The sequence below is a fragment of the Physeter macrocephalus genome, chromosome 10, assembly GCF_002837175.3.
Source record: "Physeter macrocephalus isolate SW-GA chromosome 10, ASM283717v5, whole genome shotgun sequence".
Lineage (NCBI taxonomy): Eukaryota > Metazoa > Chordata > Mammalia > Artiodactyla > Physeteridae > Physeter > Physeter macrocephalus.
The window spans coordinates 31,093,709-31,116,846 of record NC_041223.1 but is presented as its reverse complement, the minus strand read 5'-3'; the positions used below and the strand labels follow the sequence as shown (position 1 = coordinate 31,116,846).

Here is a 23,138-nt window from a genome sequence, read left to right as displayed (position 1 = left end):
TATATCTCCATTTATTATCTTTAATTTCTCTCAGCAATATTTTATAGTTTTCAGTGTACAAGTCTTGTATATCGTGTTAAATTAATTCCTAAGCATTTTACTCTTTTTGATGCTAATGTGAATGAAATTATTTTCTTCATTTGTAGAATGTTCACTGGTAGTATATAGAAATACAATTGATTTTGCACATTGACCTTGTATCCTCCAACTTTGCAAAGCTCACTTAGTAGTCCTAGTAGCTTTTTTTAGATTCCGTTTAACTTGCTACATAAACGGTCACATCATCTGAAAGTAATTTCACTGCTTCATTTCCCATCCAGATGCCTTTAAAAAAATTTTTTTTTCCTGATTGCAATGGCTATAAACACCAGTACAATATTAAATAGAAGTGATGAGTACAGGCATCTTTGTCTTAATCTCAGGGGCAAAGCATTTAATCTTTTACCATTTTAGATGGTGTTAGCTTTTTTTGAAGATGTCTTTAGCAGGTTGAAGAAGTTTCTTTCTATTCCTAGTTTGTTGAGAGTTTTACCATGAATGAGTATTGAATTTTTTCAAATGAATTTTCTGAATCTACTAAGATGATCATGTCGGTTTTTTGCTTTATTCAATTAATATGGTAGGTAACATTAATTGTTTTTAGATGTAAACAAACCTTGCCTTCCAATGTTATATTTTTAATATCAAGAATGTCTTTCTCAAGGACCTGGGAGCCATCCCATTAAAACATAATCATCTAGAAAGACTGCACCTTTATCTCCTAGTCTCTGTGAAAAGGTAGGGAACTAACCTCAATAAGCACCAATCAGCAAACAGAGATGGCCTAATGGCATTGACTAACCTCCCCCAATAATACCCAACAGTACTTTTCACCACCTCACTTCAGTGCTTAAAAATTCTCTTACCTTTTGTTTCAGTGGAGATAAGTTCAATCTCTTTCTCCTATTACAACAGTCTTTAATAAAGTCTCCCTTGCCTGTTTAATCTGCTCAGTGCAGTTTTCTTACATTATGATGGCTTTCATAAGGAGAAAGGAGCATGGGTTCTCCCTTTGGTGGTTTCAGCTGTGGAACTGAAGTCACTATCCACTGAAGAGTCTTAATAAAAGGAAACTATCTCTTTGCTGGTTAAAAGGTAGAGACCTACAGAATGGGTGACAGAATGTTGAAGTAAACTAAGTACTGTGAAGTATTGTGATTCAATTATAGTGTTCTCATTCTTTTTGAGAGTCTCTAGTTGCATATTATAATTTAAATGAAAACAACTACTTAGCTTTATCCCCTTAAAATATTGCTATTGATAGAAAGGCCATTTTCCCCTCTCCCTGTTAACGGCTTTCCCAACAGTACCCCCGATAGTTTTAAAGGAATTACAAGGGCAAAGAAGCTAAGAGTCTGAGATAACTTGGTATAATTGATGACCCAAAGGAAAACACCACATATTAAACAGTGATTTAAATGCTATTCAACCGATAAAATTGTGCCACTGTAGTATGTGCTTGCCTGTGTGTATCTGTTTCTCCTCAATAATTATGCTTCAATAAAAAAGAATACTGTTTTCCAAATAGTACTGTCATTGTATAAAAAACAATCACATCATTAAATTTAGATAATTTGGAAATAGTCACAAGCAGAGAAATAAAAGTTAAATTAGAAATATTGAAGGATAATGTAACTGAGGTTTTTTGGTTTCCTCAGTGAGGGCAATATTTATTATTGCTCTAAGATCTTGATATGACAAATGTTTTCCAGTTAATTATTCACCCAACAAAAAGCAGTCAATTTCTCTTTGCTCTGTTCCATAGAGCTTGAGGGGGTTTTTAGATGAAAAAAAAAAAAAAAAAAAAGAAAAGAAAAAAAGAATACAAATGTCATATTGAAATCATTAGGTGGGAGATTTTGGTCTTTTTGTTTTCTCTTAATACAATGATTTTTTTTTAAAGGTTAAATCATACTACTTTACAAATCATAAATAGCTTTGAGGATTAGAAAAAAGTAGACCTTTAAGCAGTCTTCTTTGTTTAGTCAAAAATGACTGGCTAACCTCACCCTAGTTCTCTGAGGCACATTACTACCAACTCTTAGAAAAGCAAATCAGCAAAAGGCCTGACCCATGAATCTCAGTGATCCTTACACACCTAAGTGTCCCCTCCAACCATGTTTAATCTAAACCAAACATCGCATAGTACCAAAATAAGTCCTACTTTGTTTTTCCAAAACCCATATTACTTTGTCAGTGTGTAATATATTTGGGATTAAAGGTTGTTCCTTTTTAGAACTATTCAGGAAAAAAGTCTAGACTACCCCCAAATCAAAGGATACTGTTTGCTGTGAGTGATCAAATCCCTCTCTGAAATAATACTCTTCCCCTCCATCTGTATTTTGAAAATTACAGAAAAATTAATAATGTAAAATGCAATCGATGCTGAATTATTAACCAACAGACTAAGTGCTTAAGATACCAGCAAAGCAGATGAACCAGAAATTACTAAGAAATTTTAACTGTGATGAATTTATGCAGCATTTCAAAATAAGAAAATCTAGAAAAAGTCATTTTAATTTCAGTATTTAGGTGTTTTATGACCTTCTGAAAAAATAAATTTTCTTTTGAATTACATATGGGGTTGTCATCACAATCTTTTTAGTATTTGGAGCTTCTAAAATTCTCAATCCAGCCCTGGATACAAAAACTAAACACAGAGGGTTAAGATGAAAACACAGAGGGTCAAAGATGAAAGCTAGTACACTCACAACTATTTATATTGCAAAAGCTTTGCTCTTCTGCAAGAACATGCAGTTTCCCAAACACTAACCTCTCTTTACAAGGTTATGCTTATTAGCTAGGATTTGAAGCTCAATGGCAACACTGTTCATCCATGGTTCAATTCAGATTGTAATTTCTTTTAAAACTACCTGACCCTTATAATCATATGGTGAGTAGGTCTGATCATTCATCTTCCTGAGGCCAAGTATTTGGTCTGAACACAGAGTCACTTGTGTTTCTGAAGCCTCTCAGCATCATGATGATTGGGGTAGAAACTGTTGAGAAAAGTTTAAAAGAAACCTTTCATACAATGTTTTCATTGTCTTGTTCTTTTTCTGGAACTAAAATTCCTGATTGGAAAAGCAAAAGTCTTCCTAGATACAAGGATGAAGTTTTAAGAGATGTTTCTAATTATTGTGGAAGCTATAAACAATTTCATTGTCCCCAATGTCAGAATTTGCTAAATAAGATTTTGCTTTTCCTAGGGCCCAGTATTTATTAAGCACTCAGCAAATTCTTATTGAATAAATGACTCTACCCAACTTCACATCCTTATCTTGAAGCTGTATCATCCCTCATAGTATTAAAATGTTGCACTAGTGTCCAGCTTTATATCCAGTGCACCACAACCCACATGCTGTCCAGACTGGATTATAGGTTGGAGGAGAGGAATCCTTGAGCTGATTGTCTAGACTGGGTTTCTGCCCATCCCTGAACCAATCACTGAGGCAAAAGGAATGGGATGGGCTGATTTATCTAAAGTAATGCCCACCATCTCCGGAGTTAGGTTGGAGTCAATTCCACCCAAAGCATGTGGCTGCTACCCAACAGAGGAGAAAAAATATTCCAAAGGAAAGTCTGAGACCATTAAGAATTGGCAAGAGTTGCATGGCTTCTGGGTAGGCAACTAACACGTACTGACAATGTAATTTCTATTTTCAATATGACTCAATGAAAAACTGATGAATGTAACATATGTTAGAAATCATCCTTCTCTCTTAAGATTTAAAGAAAAGCTCCTTTAAATTGGTTTGGAAAAAAAAAAATTAGGTACATTTGACGCCATGCTCTTGTTTTTATTAGGGAGGGACCCTAAGATAGGACACCATCTATTGTATAGTGGAGTTTTAGACTTCAACTAGACATTGATTAGGTGACTGGCCTTGAGGGTTTCTTAAACAGTTAACAGTGCTAACCTCCAAAGAGGTTTTAAATAAAAAGTTGTTTCTAAGAAAAATTTCCCTAATTAGAGATTATAAAAACATTCTTTAACATTTTCCTTCTTAGCACGTCATTCCTTCTTGCATCTCAGACCTTCCTTCTAGTCATTTTTCTCTACTCTAAATTCATCCTTATTCTTTAAATGAAAGTTTATTGGTCCCAAATTCTCCTTTAAAAAAAAAACCCTAAATATGTCTTTATTTTGCCCTTGTTCTCGAAAGATAATTTCACTGGGCACTCATGCTAGATGGACAGTTATTGTCACTTAGCACCTTGAAGATGTTATTCTACTGTCTTTTGGCTTCAACTTTTGGCACTGAAAATTCGAATGTCAAAATTTGTCATGCCTTTGCATGTGGATGTTTACTTATTCTGGCTGCTTTTAAGATCTCTTTGTCTTTGTTGTTCTTCAGTTTCCTTTTACTTATCTTGCTTGATATACATTTTATTTCTTGTATATGTGGATTCATGTTTCTGATTAGTTCTGGAAATTTCTCAGCAATCATCTATCTCTTCCATTTTTTTCTATTCTCCATCTTTGGGACTCTGATTAGACACATATTAGATCTTCTCATTCAATCCTTCAGGTCTCATCACCTGTCATTCATATTTTCTATCTCCTTATCTGTCCTTACTACAGTATGTCTTATTTTCTCAGTTAATTAACTACTCATGAAAGCTTTTCATGATTAGGTCTTCAGCTATGCAAGTTACTAAAAGCTTGTATCTTACTCCTGGGCTAAATCTCTAGTTTCTAGAGATGTAAACTTGGTTTCTTTGATCCTGGTCTGACTTTAGCATTTCAGATGTACCATTTAACAGTTGATATGAAACTTCCAGAAGGCACTCACTAGAAACTGAAACTAGTATCAGTAAATCTTTGTTGAGGGTAAATAACTGCATTTCTAAGTTTCCACCAATGCTAAGAGATTTTGGAGTTAGTAACTACTGTCTAACGGTACTTACAGTAAACACTTAAAAATTTGTACTTTGGGTTTGCCAAAGTGGGAATTAATGCCCTTTCAAGTTTATTTAAAGACTCAGTTCAGTTCTAGCAGACTCCCTCTAAAACAAGCAAGGGTGTTATGCACGTAACGACTGCACAGGAAATCTGGTTTTGCCTTCCACCACTTACATTTTAAGCAGGAATGCCATCACTACACAAAACCTACAAGAATCCCACTCTGAGTAATTAAATGACCAACCTCTTAAAAACCTGCCAGAAGCAACAGGGTCTATAAAAATCTATTTAGTGTGTCAGTTATTTAGTTCTACTTCTGCTTTTAAAATTAGAATTATTTGGAGAAAAATAAGGTTTCCTAATATTCATGATTTTCATGTTAACCAAAGGATTGCGAAAACAAAGGATTAAAATTGACAAATTGAAACAGTATTTAAATTACGAGAAAATTGGTTAATGTGAGCCATTGAAGGTGTTATTCCCTTTTGATACCAAAGAAAAAAATAATAAAAATTGCCAAGGGATTGGGCAGGGTTAAATTAAAAATGTTTTAAGGGACATTTTACTAGGAGCATGCATAATGCATTGGCTTTGAATGCAATCTGAAGAAACATGGATTCCAAAATACCCTTAGCTCTTTCCTCTTTCCAGTGCTCTTCCCTCTATTGGGAGTAATAATTTTGCAAAAGTCCTATAAATGTCAGTCCTATCAGGACGCCCTAGCTCTGAATCCAGATGCTGCCACCAAAAGATGGAAGGTTCTTTCCTGGAGACAATACATACAGATCAACTTTCAAATTAGTAGCTACTTTTTAGAAAACTATCACTTTTCTAGTAGTCTGTTAACTGAGAAACGAGAATGACATTCAGTTACTTGGTAATGAGGTAACAGGATAAACAGCAAGCCAGTCCTTAAGAATGAGCAGTCCCCAGGTGTAGGTGGTCCAAAGAATGATGAATCCATCCTCATTCATTGTTTTTCCCTTACCTCCTTCCTCTCCCACCCACCATTTTCTTCCTAACATCAAGTGTTTTTTACGTGCTTAATACCAAAATATAAGCTCCCTGAGGGCAGGGACCACATTCTTTTGGTTCAAATACCCTCTGTGCCCCAGCACATGGCAGCCTGGCACAATAAATGCCAAATTAAGTACACAAATATTTATTGGGCAACTAGGGAGGGAGAGAGGGAGGAAACAGCTAGGTGCTGGGGTCCCAGAGTATATATAATACAGAGACTTTGTTCTGGTTGGGAAAATGTACTTGTTTACCATTTAAAATCAGTGTTATTTTTTTTTCCCACCAAAGAACCCCTAATGGAAGAGAATTCTGTGAGGCTTTCTGCTTCACATTGTTTGTGCTCTTTCCATCTAACAGCGTTTCACCATTGTGATGGGCTGTCTGCTGTCACCTCAACATCACTGTCCCCTCCTTCTGTAGTGTTCTTTGCACTGCAGGGAAGCCAGAAACTACATTTTCCAGAACCTCCTTTGCTTTCTGGTTCTAAGTCAGCGTGGCCCAATGAGAAGCATTTCCAGGGGATGGAGGAGGCAGAGAAGGGAGAGGCCACCCTCCCTTGGAGGCCATCCAGGCAGAAGTGTGCACAGGCCCGCGGACACGGGCGTTGCAGCAGCTTCAAGATCTCTCACAGGTCACCTGCTTTGGTGCTGTCAACAGCCTAGACAGCTGGTGACAGTTCCTTGAGACTCACAGCGTCGGTGCTGCAGGCTGAGGTGACAGGAGTTTCCTGGATGCTTCCAGATTCTCACGGGCTCCTGGGCCAGCTCCCAAGATCCGCCCAAGGCAGTACTGCAGATGCACCTTCCCTCACCTGCCCTTCTGACACTTGGTGGAAGCTTCTCACTCCGCACATTGAAATGCTTTACACTTACATCATCAGGTGGTTGTTTTCCTGACTGAACCCAGATAGAAAGGTTAAAATACTTGAATTTAGCATTAAGAGAAAAACAGGTTTCCTACATGTCTTAACTTAGTGAAAGAGCTAATGCTTCACTGAGTCTACTGACTTTGTTAAACCCAGCTGAAATGAAGAAAGATGAACCTGCAGGTTTACATCAGGCAATTCCTTTATTTCCTGTGTGACAGTATTTTGAGGACACAGATTCCTAAAAAAGTGGGGGAGATGGTTTGCTCTTCACTGATTGATGAACTATGTCTGGACAGTCGTTAAGCAGAAATGTGATGCATTCTGTCAAGGAAGTGGTCCAGTGTAACACTTTCAGGCTCCTGTGGGTGCCAATCTTGCTAACTGTATTTTCTTGCTGAGAAATACAAGGTCAAGCTGCTCAAATCTTAGGGTGTACTGAAGAGGTCTGGGAGCCAGAGGTCAGTTTTTTGTTTTCCTAAATGAATTATGAAAATACACAATTTTTTTTTCCAGGAAAGAAGGATGCCTAATGATGTTCTTTCCCACTAATGAGAAATTTTCATCATATTTAAATGAACTAAAAATGTCATTTAATTCATAACTTACCCAAACAACTCTCATCTCCTTCTGAAATTTATTTTATTGTAGTAACCTGATCATGTGTAAAAAATAGTCAGTTCTGCTTTTCAAAAAATAAATGCTGAATAAGTTACCCTTGTGACTTGCTCTTCACTATAAAGGCGGACAATGGCTTTTTCCTTTATATAGCTTTTATCTTTTATTGTGACATTCCTTTTTCTACACGAAGAAACAAATGAAAATCACATCAACTAGAGAAACTACTCTGCATTTTCCTTGCTTAAACCACAGATTAATTTTTGTGGAACAAACTTTCAAAAGTCATTTCTTTTTTCATTATAAATTTGTCTAGATCGGTATTCAAAACACGATTTTTTGTGTACAAGATTTTACTTTTTTTTTTTTTTTTGCGGTACGCGGGCCTCTCACTGCTGTGGCCTCTCCCGTTGCGGAGCACAGGCTCCGGACGCGCAGGCTCAGCGGCCATGGCTCATGGGCCTAGCTGCTCCGCGGCGTGTGGGATCCTCCCGGACCGGGGCACGAACCCGGTTCCCCTGCGTCGGCAGGCGGACGCGCAACCACTGCGCCACCAGGGAAGCCCAGATTTTACTATTTTTTAACAAAAGCAGTGAAGACCCTGAAGAAGGATCCAGTGGCAACCTCTTCCAAGTGCAGTGTTCTCAGTGAGCGACACAGATACAGCTTCTGGGCACCCGGTGTACTCAGTGGGCCTGACTCCAGAGGCTGCCTCCATGGTTTGCTGTCTCAGATCAAGCTCCATCTGTGTCCATATCTGTATTTTTTTAGGGTTGATCCCATGCCTAGTAAAACAAGCTGCATTATGTTGAAACGGCACCAGTTATTTTTCTACAACTAATCATCGTGCAAAACCAAAACATTTTCATAATATTTAATGACCAGTACAACAGCCAAACCCTTCATGCCGCACTGTCATTCGGTTTAAGCAAAGAGGCTGGTTAATCTCAGTCTGCATCGTTCAAGTATGTCTTCAGAACACACTAAAATGAACAATATGTGTCACTTGATAAGGAAAGTTCTTCAGTTTGAGACTCAGTTCAACTCAAACAGATTCAGATATGCTGACAGTCATGAAAGTAAGCATCACCCTTCCAAAGAGATTCTAAAACTCACCAAAAGAAAAACTTTGTTAAGAACTTAAAAAATCTGGCTACTGTACTGTTTTTCATTTTATTTTTTCTAATCAAGACTACGCTTTTGTGGAAAAAATTGAGTTTTGATGACAAGCAAAGCAGCTTCTACCTATTAGCGGCAAAACCTTTTAAGATTGCCAAAATAAAAACTTTGAGTACGCCGGTACTCCAGCAAGATGCAGAATGGTGGCCATGTGGTTACATCTCTGTTGAGATTGCAGTGGCAAAAGTGTGAGGTAAGTATCAAGTCCCACGGAAGCAGAGTTCTCCTGAAATAAAACTATCCAGACACTTTTTAAAATCATCTTTATTTTGGTTGCAAAGATACAATTTACTTAGTTACTTAATATTTTATTTGTTCCCATTTGAAGTCTCATAGCTTGCCATGTAAAACATTGCCTTCACTATCAAACTGCTATATAAGAACATTATAAAATACAAACTATAAACTAAGATAATCTTCTTTACAGTATTCAGATTAGTGCATTAAAACAACATTGATTAAAAAAGGCAAGTGAGTTAAGTGGCGAATATCCAATTCCCTTTCTAATGAAGGATGGTACAAAATGTTATGAAGGGAAACAGAATTTTAAGTGTTAGGTGCTCAAAAACGGTAACTGTGGGAAAGTTACTTCCCAAAGGTAATCTTTATTACTCTATAGGACATAAGAAAAGGTAATTAATTTTCCATCATAACAGCTGTGGAAATACACAGCCAAATACAAGTTGGGATCTTTAGAATTCTAACACAATAGGTATTGATCTGTCATACTCTTCCTCCAAATCACATTAAATATTTATAGTGACCACACAATCCCCTGCTAACGAACGTCAGACTTAAACAGAACCTACATAAAAACAATCTATCCTTAGTATTTTACTAGCCAATCTACAGCAAATGCTTACTATATACACATCAGGAGTAAGAGATATACTAGGAAGTTATTCACTGATTTCATTCAGAATAAACAAGGGTCTTAAGAGAAAAATAACAGTAAAAGTTAAATAGACAATTTGTGTTGCTGTGAACTAGATAAAAACAAAACTCCAAACACAAACATATAATGTTAATTTTTAAAGTTATTGACAATACTTCCTCTGCTGGCCCAAAACAAAATTAAATTTAAGATTTGTAATTGAAGTAACACAAACGTGGGTGCATGTTACACCGTGACAGAGAGGTGCACACAGAACACACACACACCTTTAAATTTACTAATTCCAAAAACTAAGTCAACAGGATAAATAAATTATAAATGAAGGGCATATACAATGTGGGCAAAAACCTAACAGTTACTAGGTCGAAAAGCATGAAGCTATGCCAGCAGTGATGTTTTAAAAAACTTTCAGTATTAGAAAATATCAGATTTAATCCAAAGAAAACTTCCCCCCAAATAAAAATAACAAAGTATGGGAACCATCCTTTAAGCAACAGCTTTAAAATAATAACAATTAAAAAAACCTACCATGATTAAAGGAATCTTCCTACATAATTTACATAATGTAGTGCAATAGTGTGCTCCTTTATAATCTTAGCCTTTCACTCCCCATATGATGAGACCGATAATTACAACTCCGATAACAAGGATAAAAATGATGATGCACAGGGTTTTCCTGGATTTGCGCTGCAGATGCGAAAAAACAAACAACACGTTTACAGATGCAGTGTAGCACCTCTATAGCAAGTGAAGATCATTTGGTTCATTTCTAGAGTAAAATCAATAGTAATTTATTGCCTCATTTTGGGCTATATTTTTTTGCTTTTCAATACATATAGCACTATGCTTTCAAAAAATATTTTTCTTGAATTAATGGTATAATTCAGGGGGTAATTATTCAACTTCTGTTGGTACTTTTTCTAGATGTGTGGTTGGGCGTAATTTAAAAAAGATACAGAGAAATAAAAATTAATAACTTGAGCAATACAGTTTACCTATGTGTGAAAACAAAAAACAGCTTAAAGCCATCAATTTTTAAACTTTTATCAAAAATTGCTCTTCAAAATGAGTCCTCTGACAATATCAGCAAATGCAAATGTTTGGCAATGTTTCTTAAAGTAGACTTATTAATTTCCCAAATCATTCCCATCCTTGAATATGAATGGAAACTGCATTCAAAATCTCTCAACATTCAAATAAAATATAAAACACAAAGAGCTAAAAAGAATTCTAATACCGTCATTTAAAATATAAAGGTTAAGAGTTTTGCTACATTATTCATTCCTGGCCCAGCTGTAGCTTTCTATATTTCTCCAATGGCTTGTATATCTCACAGCTACATGCAGGAATCATTTTCCTTACAAAGTGGAAAAAATCTGTAAATTTACTTTGTGTCAACTAGAAGTAGCATAAAATTTACAAAAATAATATGTTCCTGACTCTGAAATTATCCTGAAAACTACTTATACTTTTCAGTATTCCAAATGGCCATCTAATTTTTCAACAGAATATACTCTTCATATATTAAACACAGTTCAAAGTTTCAATCTCATCATGCCCATGTATTTTCCCCAGATTCCACCTGGTTACCGCAGATCCATATGTAACGTGCCTTCATCAACAATGAGAGCTGTTCCACTAGAGTATCTATTTTCCTGGGGCACCCTCTCCAGAGTGCGGTGGTGAGGTACTGGGGTGCCATGGTGATGAAAGCATTTTCCACCTTCCTTTATGTTCATGGTTCATCCAAACTATTTAGAAGCACTGCACCGTATTTTGCAGAGGCATAAGTTTAATATCAAGGCTGCCAAGTGGGACTACTGGGAAGCTGCTCTCTTTCCAGCCCTTGTGTTGCATGGCTCTTTCCTCATCCCTCCAGGGCCTGTGGGATTAAGGATGGGGGCAGCTCTTGCTCTGGAGGTACAACTTGGGAAGATGTGTTCCTTTTGCCCAGGGTGGCTATATAGGCCTTCCCTTCCACAAGGAAGAGTAAAAGTAAAACTTGGGGGTATATCTATATCCCCCTGAAGTCCAAAAGGAAAACGAAATTACATGGAATCCCAGTCACTGATGAATCTTGCTAAACACTCTGAGCAGCTATAACTGTTGGTATTTACAGATTACTCTGTGTGTGTGTGTGTGTGTGTGTGTGTGTGTGTGTGTGTGTGTGTGTGTGTGTGTGTGTGTGTGCAACTATTCATGAATGACACCTACATTCTAGGACATGGTGACATTAGCTATCCTGAGCTGCATATCTGAATCTCATGCACAAAGACAGTAAACATGAGTTACTCTGTCAGTGAGCACAACTGGTTGTATAACTCAGCATCCTCTATATGCACTGATTTGTCCAGTGAAAAAAATGGCATTGAAACTAAAGGGAACTTCTAAGATTAGTGAGAAAAGTGAAAAGCAATTAAAAAATACCTAGAATGGTGATAATATCTTAGAAATTTTATAAGGTAATAAGTTTCTGAGAAAATAATTATGAACAACTACATCAGCAAAAAAAAATGAAGTTTTAAAAGGGAAATCAAATGCTAGGGTGGTATTTAGGGGTTCCCAAAGAGCCTGGGCTTATCTTTGTTAAACGTCAAAGATCTACATATTAAGTGATATATTAATAGTTCATGGTGCTAATATTTGTAGTCCTTTATATATATTTATATTTGACTCATAGCTATGGATTCCCTATACTAACCTGATTCACCTAAGAAATCAGTTCATTCCTGGTGAAGAGTCTGCTGAATGATGACAGAATACCCACTGGTCAAGGACACTCTAAGCTAATATAATTTCCACAGGAACTGAAGAGATCTTTCTGGGACAAGGATCTTTGCCTCTTTAGTCCATAGTATCATTGACAAAAAAGAAAGGTAGAAGGGAACAGCAAGAAACAAGGAAATCGCTATCAAAGAGGTTTCTGGGTTGAAATGTCAAAATGACATCGGAGACCAAAAGCTGTCAGAAAAGACTGGAGCTGTGTACTGCTCCCCTCAAGACTCTAAACTTCCCACCCCTGTGGGCACAACACTGGTTCAAACCTGAGAACAGACAGGCTACATGCAGTTTGAACTGATTGGCATATTTCTAGCCTGTCTTCCATGGCATTTTGAATTTTAACATCTCCAGCCACTTTAAACCCGATTTTACACACACACACACACGTTTAAAAGTCTGAGTTATAAGACAATTTAGCACAGTTAATACTACCTGATAGTCTGCCGCCCTCGACAGCTGCTGGTTTGCTTGCTGGACGTGCACCTCAGCATTTTCCACATTGGCTTCTATGCTATCTTTAAAATAAAACATACACACAAAACAGGTGCTGATGCTCTAGTAACAGAACTGTACCAATCACCAGATTTTACTCAAGGTAAGATTAAACATGTTCACCATTCAAAGGTTAATATTAATCGTACATGGGTAAGGCTGAATTTTTTCTTTTTAGTGATACTACTTCTCAGGTGATGCAAACAATACAGAAGAATTTGAAGGAAAGAAACTTGATTATCTTCATTATAGTGCACTCCAGTTCTACCTGGTAACCCCCAAAAGTACCGTCACCAGTACCTGCATTCTGTGATGGTCAACTCAGCAGCAAGCAAGCATCTGAACTTTGGTTTAGGGTAAATATAGAGAACTGAAAACCGTCACCTGCTCGGCGGCCCTCATCAACCTCCTTCTGTGCTGAAACCTAGGCTCCCTGAGGGTCCCCACAGCCTTTTCAAGTGTTGACATTTTCCTTCCCCCCCTCCTCTGACCTGGGGGTGGAACAGGTGTCAGTCTGTAGGATGGGTGACCGCTGTTTCCTCCTCCTCCCTGCCAACTTTCAGTTTTAGAGCTAATGCTGTCCAGCTCATTCAACCCTCCTTGCTGCAGACATCTACAGAGGTCTTTTCTTCTCATTCCTTGAATATTTTAGCCCCAGAGCCACTAATGTTCTTTTCAATGTTTCTACTATCCTATGTATCGGTGATTTCAATATCCAATTGCTGACCCTCTAATACCCAGGACTCTCAATTCTTTGAACACATGTTTTTCAAAGACTTTGCCTGTGGCGCTTTCCGAGCCACCCACATCCATGGTCACAGCCCAAACCTGTCATTACGAATAACTGCAGCTTCTCTATAATCTCCATTCCAGGTCTCACTCTCTGATTACCATCTGCTACCTTTAGAGTTCTCGCGTTCTAAGACCCCAACTTTAGTGATCCTACCACTTTTTCACTGCCCCTCACACACTTCATGTCCTCACTTTCCTCTTCCCTAGCCTAGACTCCATACACTATCATCTGTCACTGGTTTCTTGCATTTATCCTCAGCCCTCTTCCCTCCTACTGTGGTCACAGTTAGGTGACAAAGCCCCAACCTGTCCCATGCAGCTGAACATGGGTGCAAAAAAGAATCACCGTGATGACTTATTTCACTTTAAATTCTTGACTGCACAGCACGCCTGCCTCATCTCCCCAATTCCTGGAACACTAAGTCACACTTCCTCCTCTCTCCCCTAACTTCTCATGCCTCGTCATGCATCGTCATTTTCCACCAATGACCTTATTTCTAGATCACTGAGACAACAGGAACAATCAGAAGACATTTCCACAATCTCTGACCATACCCACCACCACATGCAACAGTCTCTGTGCTCGGACTTCTCTCCCGTGGTTAGGGAGGACCTGTCCACGCTCAGCGAGAGCCAACCTCCCCGTGTGTGTACTTTATCCCATTCCTTGTTGCCTAGCTCAAAGACCTCAGGCCAGCAATTTCCTCCCTCTATCAACACTTCTTTCCCATCAATCCTACTGCTGCCACCTTAAAAACACACAAACCCCCAAACCTCTCATTTATGCCACATCCACTGGCAGCTATGACCTCACTTGACTCCTAGAAAGAGTTGTCTCCACTTGCTATCTCCAGTCGCTCTCCTCTCAGTGTCTTTTGAGCCTACTTTATCATGCTTTCACCTGCACTATTTCACCAGCACAGCTCTCATCTGAGGTCACCTATGCCCCACACACTGTTAAATTCAGCAATCAATACTAAAGCCTCAGTTTACCTAACCAAATAGCAGCATTTGAGAGAGGTGACCTGCCATCGCTCTTGAAATGCTTTCTCCCCTCCATTCTAAAACTATACATTCATGTGGTTTTCTTCTGTATCACTAGCTATTCTTTCTTGGTCATTTTTGTTCGTTCCTCCTCGGCTCTCTGGGCTCTAAATCAGGGATCAACAAACTTTTTCTTTGTCTCAGATAATAAATACTTTAAGCTTTGCAGTTCATTCATATGGTTTCTGTCATAAATACTCAACTATGCCTCTTTTGTACAAAACCTGTCGTAGATAACGCATAAACGAATGGATGTAGTTTGCCGACCGCGCTCTAAATATTTACAAGTCCTCAGACACCCCTCTTCTCTATCTGCACTTATCTCTTAGATGATCTCACCTAATCTCATGGCTTTAAATACCATCTATGTACAGATAACGCCCAGGTTTATACCCCCAGGCCAGACGTCTCCCCTTTACCCCATCTTCTCTGTACCAATGCCTATCAAACCTTTACCTGGGTGACACCTGGCCCCTGAATGATAAAAGATCCAAAAATCACTGATTTATAGCCATCCAAACCAGCTCCAGTGACAGACTTCCGCATCTCAGAAAACGGCACCGCCATGATTTCTGTGAGCCAGGCCAAAACCTTACAGTCATCCCTGAATTTACTCTCTCACATCCATATCCAGATAGTCAGCAGATCTTTTTGGCTCTACATTTAAAAAAAATCCAGAATCCCACCGCTTCTCACCACTTCACTGCTTCCGTACTGATCCAAGACAACACAGCTGCTCACGTGGATTCCTGCAATAGGCTTTTTTAAGTGTTTCCTTTGTTTTTGGTCTTGTCCCTTTGCAGTCTGTTCACCTAAGTCAAATGATAACGTTCCTCTGCTCAAATGCTACTGTGGCTTCCCCTCCATTAATACAAAAACAGTCCTCACAAGGGCTCGGGGGCCTATGTGATCTGGTCTCCTGTGACTTGTGACATCGTCTCCATCCTCCTCTTGCTCACTCCATTGGCCCAAGATGTCAGGCGTGCTTCTGCCTGAAGGCCTTTGCACCTGCTGTTCCCTCTGCCTGGAACACGTTCTCTTGCCTGCTCCCTTACTTCCGTGAAGTCTTCACTAAAATGTCACCTATCAGTGAGGCCTTACCTGACTCCCCCAGAAAAGCAGCACATTCCCCACCTTCTGCAGTCCTACCCCCGACCTGGCCTTATCTTCCCCTAACACTTATCACCATCTACTTACTTTTCTTTCTGTTTTAATTGTCTCTCTCCTCCAATTAGATTATAAGATCTTTTATCTGTTGTTTAATTTCAGCTGAATCCTCAAGGCCTAGATTTATGCCTGGATATAGTAGGCATTCAATAAATATTTATTGGATGAATGAACGGTTTTTGAAATTTTACCCTGTGATCTACTGGGGCTACAGAGGACGGTAAGAATGGACAAATAATAACTATATTAAACTATAGGTCCAAGCATTTCAACTGAACCAAGTTCAGAAAACATATTAAATATATTTTTAGCATACCCACAGATATCTTCATATATCAAAATGATAAAGATGATCAGAATCCTAATCAATGCTGACAACTACACCTTAAATGAATTACAATTACATTTAAAACTTAAAGGAAGTCTTAGTCACTGATTTTTTTAAAAAGAATTTAAAAAAAAATTCTCAATATCTAAGTAATAACACAACTAAATTAACGTACTAAAAAAGCTATAAGAATTAATGTTCAGACAAATGGCTTATTCCCTCTACTTTAAAAGACAAGATAGTGTGCACAATTATGAACAGATGTTTTCCCCAAAGTCCTTGTTGTGATAAGAATTAAATTGGGATAAGACAGAAACCAGAGGTCCTGGAAATAAGCGAGAATGATGTTAAATGTTACCTTCCATGATCTCAGCAGCAGTAGACCCTGATTAAATTTGGAACTTCTTAAATAAATGAAGCTGGTCATTTCCACCAGTAGGAGCCAAAAACGAGATATGTTTTAGAAAATGCCAAGGGTGATGCTTTGTCTATTACAGACACTGTACTTTTGATTTCAGGAGGACCGAAAGAGAGAGAGGAAGGAGCTACCCTGACTTGAGAAGTTACCACAGGTAAACTGCATGTAGCTTCTTTCTGCCTCATGAAATCTAATGAGTAGCGCTTACCTATTACATCTCCTTGCTCATGAATCATCATTCCCAAATCTTTAAATATTTCATTAATATCCATAATATCAGCCTAAGAGAAAAAAAGCGCATATTATTGTAATCAGAAATTCAGTCCCCAATCCACAAAAGGAGAAAATTTTAAAAAACAAAAACCACTGCTCATACCTAGGTGAGCATGCATCTGGACCTAATAACATATATCTGGGGAATGTCAGAAAACTATTTTACTATAGGCAATCCCAAGTAAGTAGACTCTGAATCTCAGTTCTCTAAAATAAGTTTATGATGTTAAAAATATGAAGTGATTCAGAGTGGAAATGAAGGAACTATACAATAGAGAAGGGTTGTGGGTTACTGAATTTACGTCATGCAATCTGATTAGTTTTGTTATCATGAATAGTATTTCCTCAAAAAAGTAAAAAATATTCTTATTGTATTTCTAGTAAAAATGTATATGTCAATTTGACACTTTAAAAGAATAAAACATTAGGTGTAAATTCAAAGCCTCACATTAATAAATCTGAATATGCAATGGAATAGTGATGGATAAATAAGTTATAAATTTAATTTTCTTCAATATATAACTATTATTTTGCTTGATTAAAAAGTAAAGTTTAAATACTTTATTCAGGAAAGGTGGGGCAATTTACATATTCATCTTATGCCTTAGTTTCCCCATCTGTAGAAGGGCAATGATAATGACACAGTTAATTACTTCACAGAGCTTTTATGAGAACTAAATAAGACAATTAACATAAAGAATTTATCACACAGTGCTTGGTGCATGAAGTCCTCAATAAATGGTAGCTATTGTTAGCTATTATTAGCCCGCTTTCTAGGGAACAGGTAGGTTCCCTAAGAACTAAGGCTACTAAACCTTTTAGACCTCTTTGATACCCTACACACACTAAAGAGAAATAAAACACTTTTAAAGCCCTTGAAAAAAGTCTTATTCATGCAGGTGTGATGTGTATCATGTACCATGGACGCTATCTAGACTCTCTGAACAGACCTTTATCTCTAGACTGATAATTTTCTCAATGCTCAGGTGCCTTGAGATGACTTAACAGAATTAAAAAAAAAAAAAAAAAAGTTGGAGTAGAGGGAAGCATATTTTCTCATCCTTGCACAAATCCTAAAGAAATTACTTTGTTTTTAACAGAATGACTCTAATTTATATGAAATATGCCATCAAATTGATATATTTATTTAGTTTTCTTTCTTGACCTCTCTCCCAGCATCATCTAAGCATCTTGAGGACAAACTCACTAAGAACAGAGCAGCAGTCCAATTCTACAATGTAAAGCTTACTTCGAGTTGCCTAATAGAAGACTCTCTCTCCTGAATAAGGCGGAGGTCATCCTCTGTAATTTCTTCATCCTGCACCTGCACCTGAGGCTGAGTTTGGCTATTAAAAAGAAAAGAATATGTAAAAAAGAAAAACCGGTATGAAAACAATGAGGCTTCCTTTTTATTTAAGAAATACTTATTGAATAGAATATTTTTTCTTCAAAGTCATAGAATTGCTCACTTAAATTCTAAAAATATAACAGAAATGTTAACCGAATTTTATTCATGTTTCATTTCAATGATGTTATGTTTAGAGTTATTATTTAATTATTGGAAACTATTATATTTGGCAAGTGAGTACTTCTTCTTGGTTGATTTAAACTTCACATATGGGAATAACCTGTATCAAATAATAATTAAGTCAATAATATTTATTTGGATAATTAAAGAGTATTATTGCTATACTGGAATATTTTTATATATTTTATAATAAATAATTACTTTGAACAATTTTCAAACTTATTGTTTTCTATTTATAAATAACTTAGGATAGTCATGATATAATATACTGAAAGCTTTAATTCGGCTCAGGGACTGTGATGTAAAAAACGTATTTGAAAAATTATCTTTTGATCTGTATAATGTTTTATATACTTCTTACCTTTCCCAGGACACAAGATTCCTTTCTTTTGAGCTCTCCTCAGGAAAACCACCCTGAATAATTTAGTAACAGAATGGATTGAGAAGATGCAAAGGAAAAACACACAACACTCACATTTTACTTTATAATAATCTAAACTGATTTATATACACACTGGAGTGTAGGTGTAAGAAAAAGAGAGAGAAAAGTTCTTGTTCTAGTATTTTAGGTCAGTTACTTCAAGTAATAAAAAAAATTATATCCTAAGCTGACAAAGAAGGAATTCATTAAATATTCTCAAGGGCCAAATAACAATATTATTTGATTAAAACATAATGTAGTCTTGGAACCTCTATATTAAGGAACAACGAAACAACCTGTGTGATAGATTCTAGGGAGATTTAAAATTAGATTAAGTCAAGATTCCACTCTACCTTATCCTTTATTTTCTCCAGGTGTACATTCGTTTTAAATATTCATACAATATATTCACTGTTCATTTACATCATCTTCATATAATGCAGGATTAAAGTGCTCTCTACACCAGCACGAATACAAAGTAACAGCCTCAGGCTCAAATTAGGATTTGACCCCTAATCTTTTCTGACAAAACGTTTCTAAAGTTTTACATAATCTTTTGTTCCACAACATCGACAGAATAACCACAATAATACATAATGATCATCCTTCTTAAAATATTGATTAGAAACACCTGAAAATAAGTATTCAAATACCGATTTCCAAGATATTCACAGGTCTTTAGGACTCAAACATGCCGTATAGCTCTTCATGGGGCCCTTGGAGGGTACCACGTTCTTTTTACAGTGCTGCTTTAAATACTTACAGACACTCTGGAACTGGCTCTTACTCGAGCGACAAACTCTCTCTCTCTCTCAGCAGCCTGTCTCTGCGCCTTCTGAAAGTTTGTCAGTGATGTGGTGAATTCCGCCACTAAGCGATCCTTCTGTATTTTCCTTTGACGCTAGAGGAAAGCGGGGGGGAAAGAAACCTACCAGAATCAACCTGTGAGGCTTTACAGAATTTGCAAAAGTTGTTTTGCCAGTAGCTGACTCTTTATTTAATTCTGAAAATTTCACTCACTCTCCTATTACAGGGCCTTACTGATTAACTCAATAACATTTTGAACAATTTGACAATGTGTTCAAATACTGTGCTTATTTTACCTTGAGGCAAAAGGCCCATAATGTTGGATTTCTCACCTCAAGTTCTCATCCTAAAAACTGGGCCATTATTTTATGTTAAAGTATTTTTTTTTAATGAAAATAAAACCTTTGACTCACCTAAGTAGTAACTTCCACTAAGTAATAAGCAGGGTAATAAATACGTGTGCCCCTAGAAACCTCACATCTTGAATGAGAGTGCATGTTATATGAAGTCAGTCCTGGAAGGCCAGGAAACAATTACTCAGGAAGCATTTTCTGAGCACTTACTTAATTATGGGTCAGGGCAAGTGCATGGAAATAACTTTTGCTTTATTGAACCAAAGGATACTACCTGGGCAATTAAATATAGTTTTGTGTTCTGTGAACTAATCTCAAATTGATTTTTTCCCCCTAATTTCCTTTCTAGCACAACAGTTCAAAGATCCTACAATACATTTGATTTCTTTCACATTCAATACATCAACAGTGTGTCTTAAAGCTTCATACCTGGTCACTGGGGGTGGTGGGCAGAGATCCAAACTCTTTAATGTACTTATCTGTTTCTTTGGCAAGTTGGTTCGTATATTGCTGCTTCTGTTGCCTAAAATGAGAAAACATGCATTATAGCGAAAGAACTAACACATTTCTTTAAGCTACAACTGTGCCACTTGATTCAACCCTGATGAATAGTTTTAGAAAAATCACTTTTTTACAGACTGGCTCCAAATTTTCTCTATGAAAACAAAATTTCCAAGTTCTATTCTTTGATGAATATTGAACAAATACTATGTGGAAGGTTCTTCACTCACACATGGAGTAACCAAGCTCTGAGAAATAAATCAGCAGCCATTTAGAAAGGAAGATGACAAAAGCCAACACGAGATTGTAAGGTGTCTGATGTTTGAGATACGGTGGCTGTGGGAGCCTTTTATGTGCATCCCACAATTGGGAAGTCAGTTGAATAAGTAAAGATTTGTTGTCTTAAACTCTGCCCAGTTCCCAGGTCTCAGGGTACAGCCAGCCTCTCATATTTCTCTACCTGAACATTTATATCCTATAGATACTTAAAAAAAAAAAAAAAAAAAAAAGCAGAGACATGAGTAATAATACGAATTTACTATTATTTAAGTTTGCTGTGGAAAAAACAATAGCACTTCTCTGTAAAAAGAACAGAACACAGTAAAAGAGGTAAATTATATAGCTATTTATATCTATCTTGCTAGCTAGCTTATAAAGTAAAAACTAAGATCTCCAACTAAAGAAATTAACACTAAAAAAAAGCCTGTATTAATGTGATGCTTTACAAGTCACAACATCAGTACTTCTCATATATATTATCTCTCATTTTAAACATGTATTGGGGCTTCCCTGGTGGCACTTTGGTTGAGAGTCCGCCTGCCGATGCAGGGGACACGGGTTCGTGCCCCGGTCCGGGAAGATCCCACATGCCACGGAGCAGCTGGGCCCGTGAGCCATGGCCGCCGAGCCTGCGCGTCCGGAGCCTGTGCTCCGCAACGGGAGAGGCCACAAAAGTGAGAGGCCCGCGTACCAGACACACGCAAAAAAAAAAAACAAAAAAAAATAAACATGTATTGGTCACAATTAGGATCCTTTAAAATAATGAGATACTATGTAAAAATATGTTTTAGATATCTGTATTTGACTGATAAGGAAGAATTATATCCTACTTATATATATTTACCAAGTGCCCTATCTTTAATATGCCTTTTAAAAATCTTTAGAAAAAGTAATATAATTAAAATTCTAAAAGAAGACTTTAATGATGTCTACATATTCAGAATCTTGTTTTGCCAGTAGCTGACTCTTTATTTAATTCTGAAAATTTCACTCACTCTCCTATTACAGGGCCTTACTGATTAACTCAATAACATTTTGAACAATTTGACAATGTGTTCAAATACTGTGCTTATTTTACCTTGAGGCAAAAGGCCCATAATGTTGGATTTCTCACCTCAAGTTCTCATCCTAAAAACTGGGCCATTATTTTATGTTAAAGTATTTTTTTTTAATGAAAATAAAACCTTTGACTCACCTAAGTAGTAACTTCCACTAAGTAATAAGCAGGGTAATAAATACGTGTGCCCCTAGAAACCTCACATCTTGAATGAGAGTGCATGTTATATGAAGTCAGTCCTGGAAGGCCAGGAAACAATTACTCAGGAAGCATTTTCTGAGCACTTACTTAATTATGGGTCAGGGCAAGTGCATGGAAATAACTTTTGCTTTATTGAACCAAAGGATACTACCTGGGCAATTAAATATAGTTTTGTGTTCTGTGAACTAATCTCAAATTGATTTTTTCCCCCTAATTTCCTTTCTAGCACAACAGTTCAAAGATCCTACAATACATTTGATTTCTTTCACATTCAATACATCAACAGTGTGTCTTAAAGCTTCATACCTGGTCACTGGGGGTGGTGGGCAGAGATCCAAACTCTTTAATGTACTTATCTGTTTCTTTGGCAAGTTGGTTCGTATATTGCTGCTTCTGTTGCCTAAAATGAGAAAACATGCATTATAGCGAAAGAACTAACACATTTCTTTAAGCTACAACTGTGCCACTTGATTCAACCCTGATGAATAGTTTTAGAAAAATCACTTTTTTACAGACTGGCTCCAAATTTTCTCTATGAAAACAAAATTTCCAAGTTCTATTCTTTGATGAATATTGAACAAATACTATGTGGAAGGTTCTTCACTCACACATGGAGTAACCAAGCTCTGAGAAATAAATCAGCAGCCATTTAGAAAGGAAGATGACAAAAGCCAACACGAGATTGTAAGGTGTCTGATGTTTGAGATACGGTGGCTGTGGGAGCCTTTTATGTGCATCCCACAATTGGGAAGTCAGTTGAATAAGTAAAGATTTGTTGTCTTAAACTCTGCCCAGTTCCCAGGTCTCAGGGTACAGCCAGCCTCTCATATTTCTCTACCTGAACATTTATATCCTATAGATACTTAAAAAAAAAAAAAAAAAAAACAGAGACATGAGTAATAATACGAATTTACTATTATTTAAGTTTGCTGTGGAAAAAACAATAGCACTTCTCTGTAAAAAGAACAGAACACAGTAAAAGAGGTAAATTATATAGCTATTTATATCTATCTTGCTAGCTAGCTTATAAAGTAAAAACTAAGATCTCCAACTAAAGAAATTAACACTAAAAAAAAGCCTGTATTAATGTGATGCTTTACAAGTCACAACATCAGTACTTCTCATATATATTATCTCTCATTTTAAACATGTATTGGGGCTTCCCTGGTGGCAC

The 23,138-nt window shown here is 37.0% G+C and overlaps 1 protein-coding gene across 2 annotated transcripts in view; it reads right to left on the bottom strand.

Annotated features, from left to right (window-relative positions):
* Window positions 1–7,915: 7,915 nt before the first annotated feature.
* STX7 (syntaxin 7) overlaps window positions 7,916–23,138 on the bottom strand; it is a 50,317-nt gene continuing 35,094 nt past the window's right edge. Inside the window, exons 1-7 of one of the 2 annotated variants that reach the window (XM_024122505.3) lie at window positions 20,356–20,481; window positions 19,530–19,667; window positions 18,707–18,759; window positions 18,067–18,163; window positions 16,753–16,825; window positions 12,736–12,818; window positions 7,916–10,209 (exon numbers count right to left, since the gene is read on the bottom strand). In XM_024122505.3, coding sequence (XP_023978273.1) covers window positions 10,117–10,209; window positions 12,736–12,818; window positions 16,753–16,825; window positions 18,067–18,163; window positions 18,707–18,759; window positions 19,530–19,667; window positions 20,356–20,466 — 648 coding nt within the window. In that variant the 5' untranslated portion in view covers window positions 20,467–20,481 and the 3' untranslated portion in view covers window positions 7,916–10,116. Of the gene's footprint in view, window positions 10,210–12,735; window positions 12,819–16,752; window positions 16,826–18,066; window positions 18,164–18,706; window positions 18,760–19,529; window positions 19,668–20,355; window positions 20,482–22,270; window positions 22,365–23,138 lie in introns of those variants that run through there. The other variant, XM_007100315.4, reaches the window with a different exon arrangement.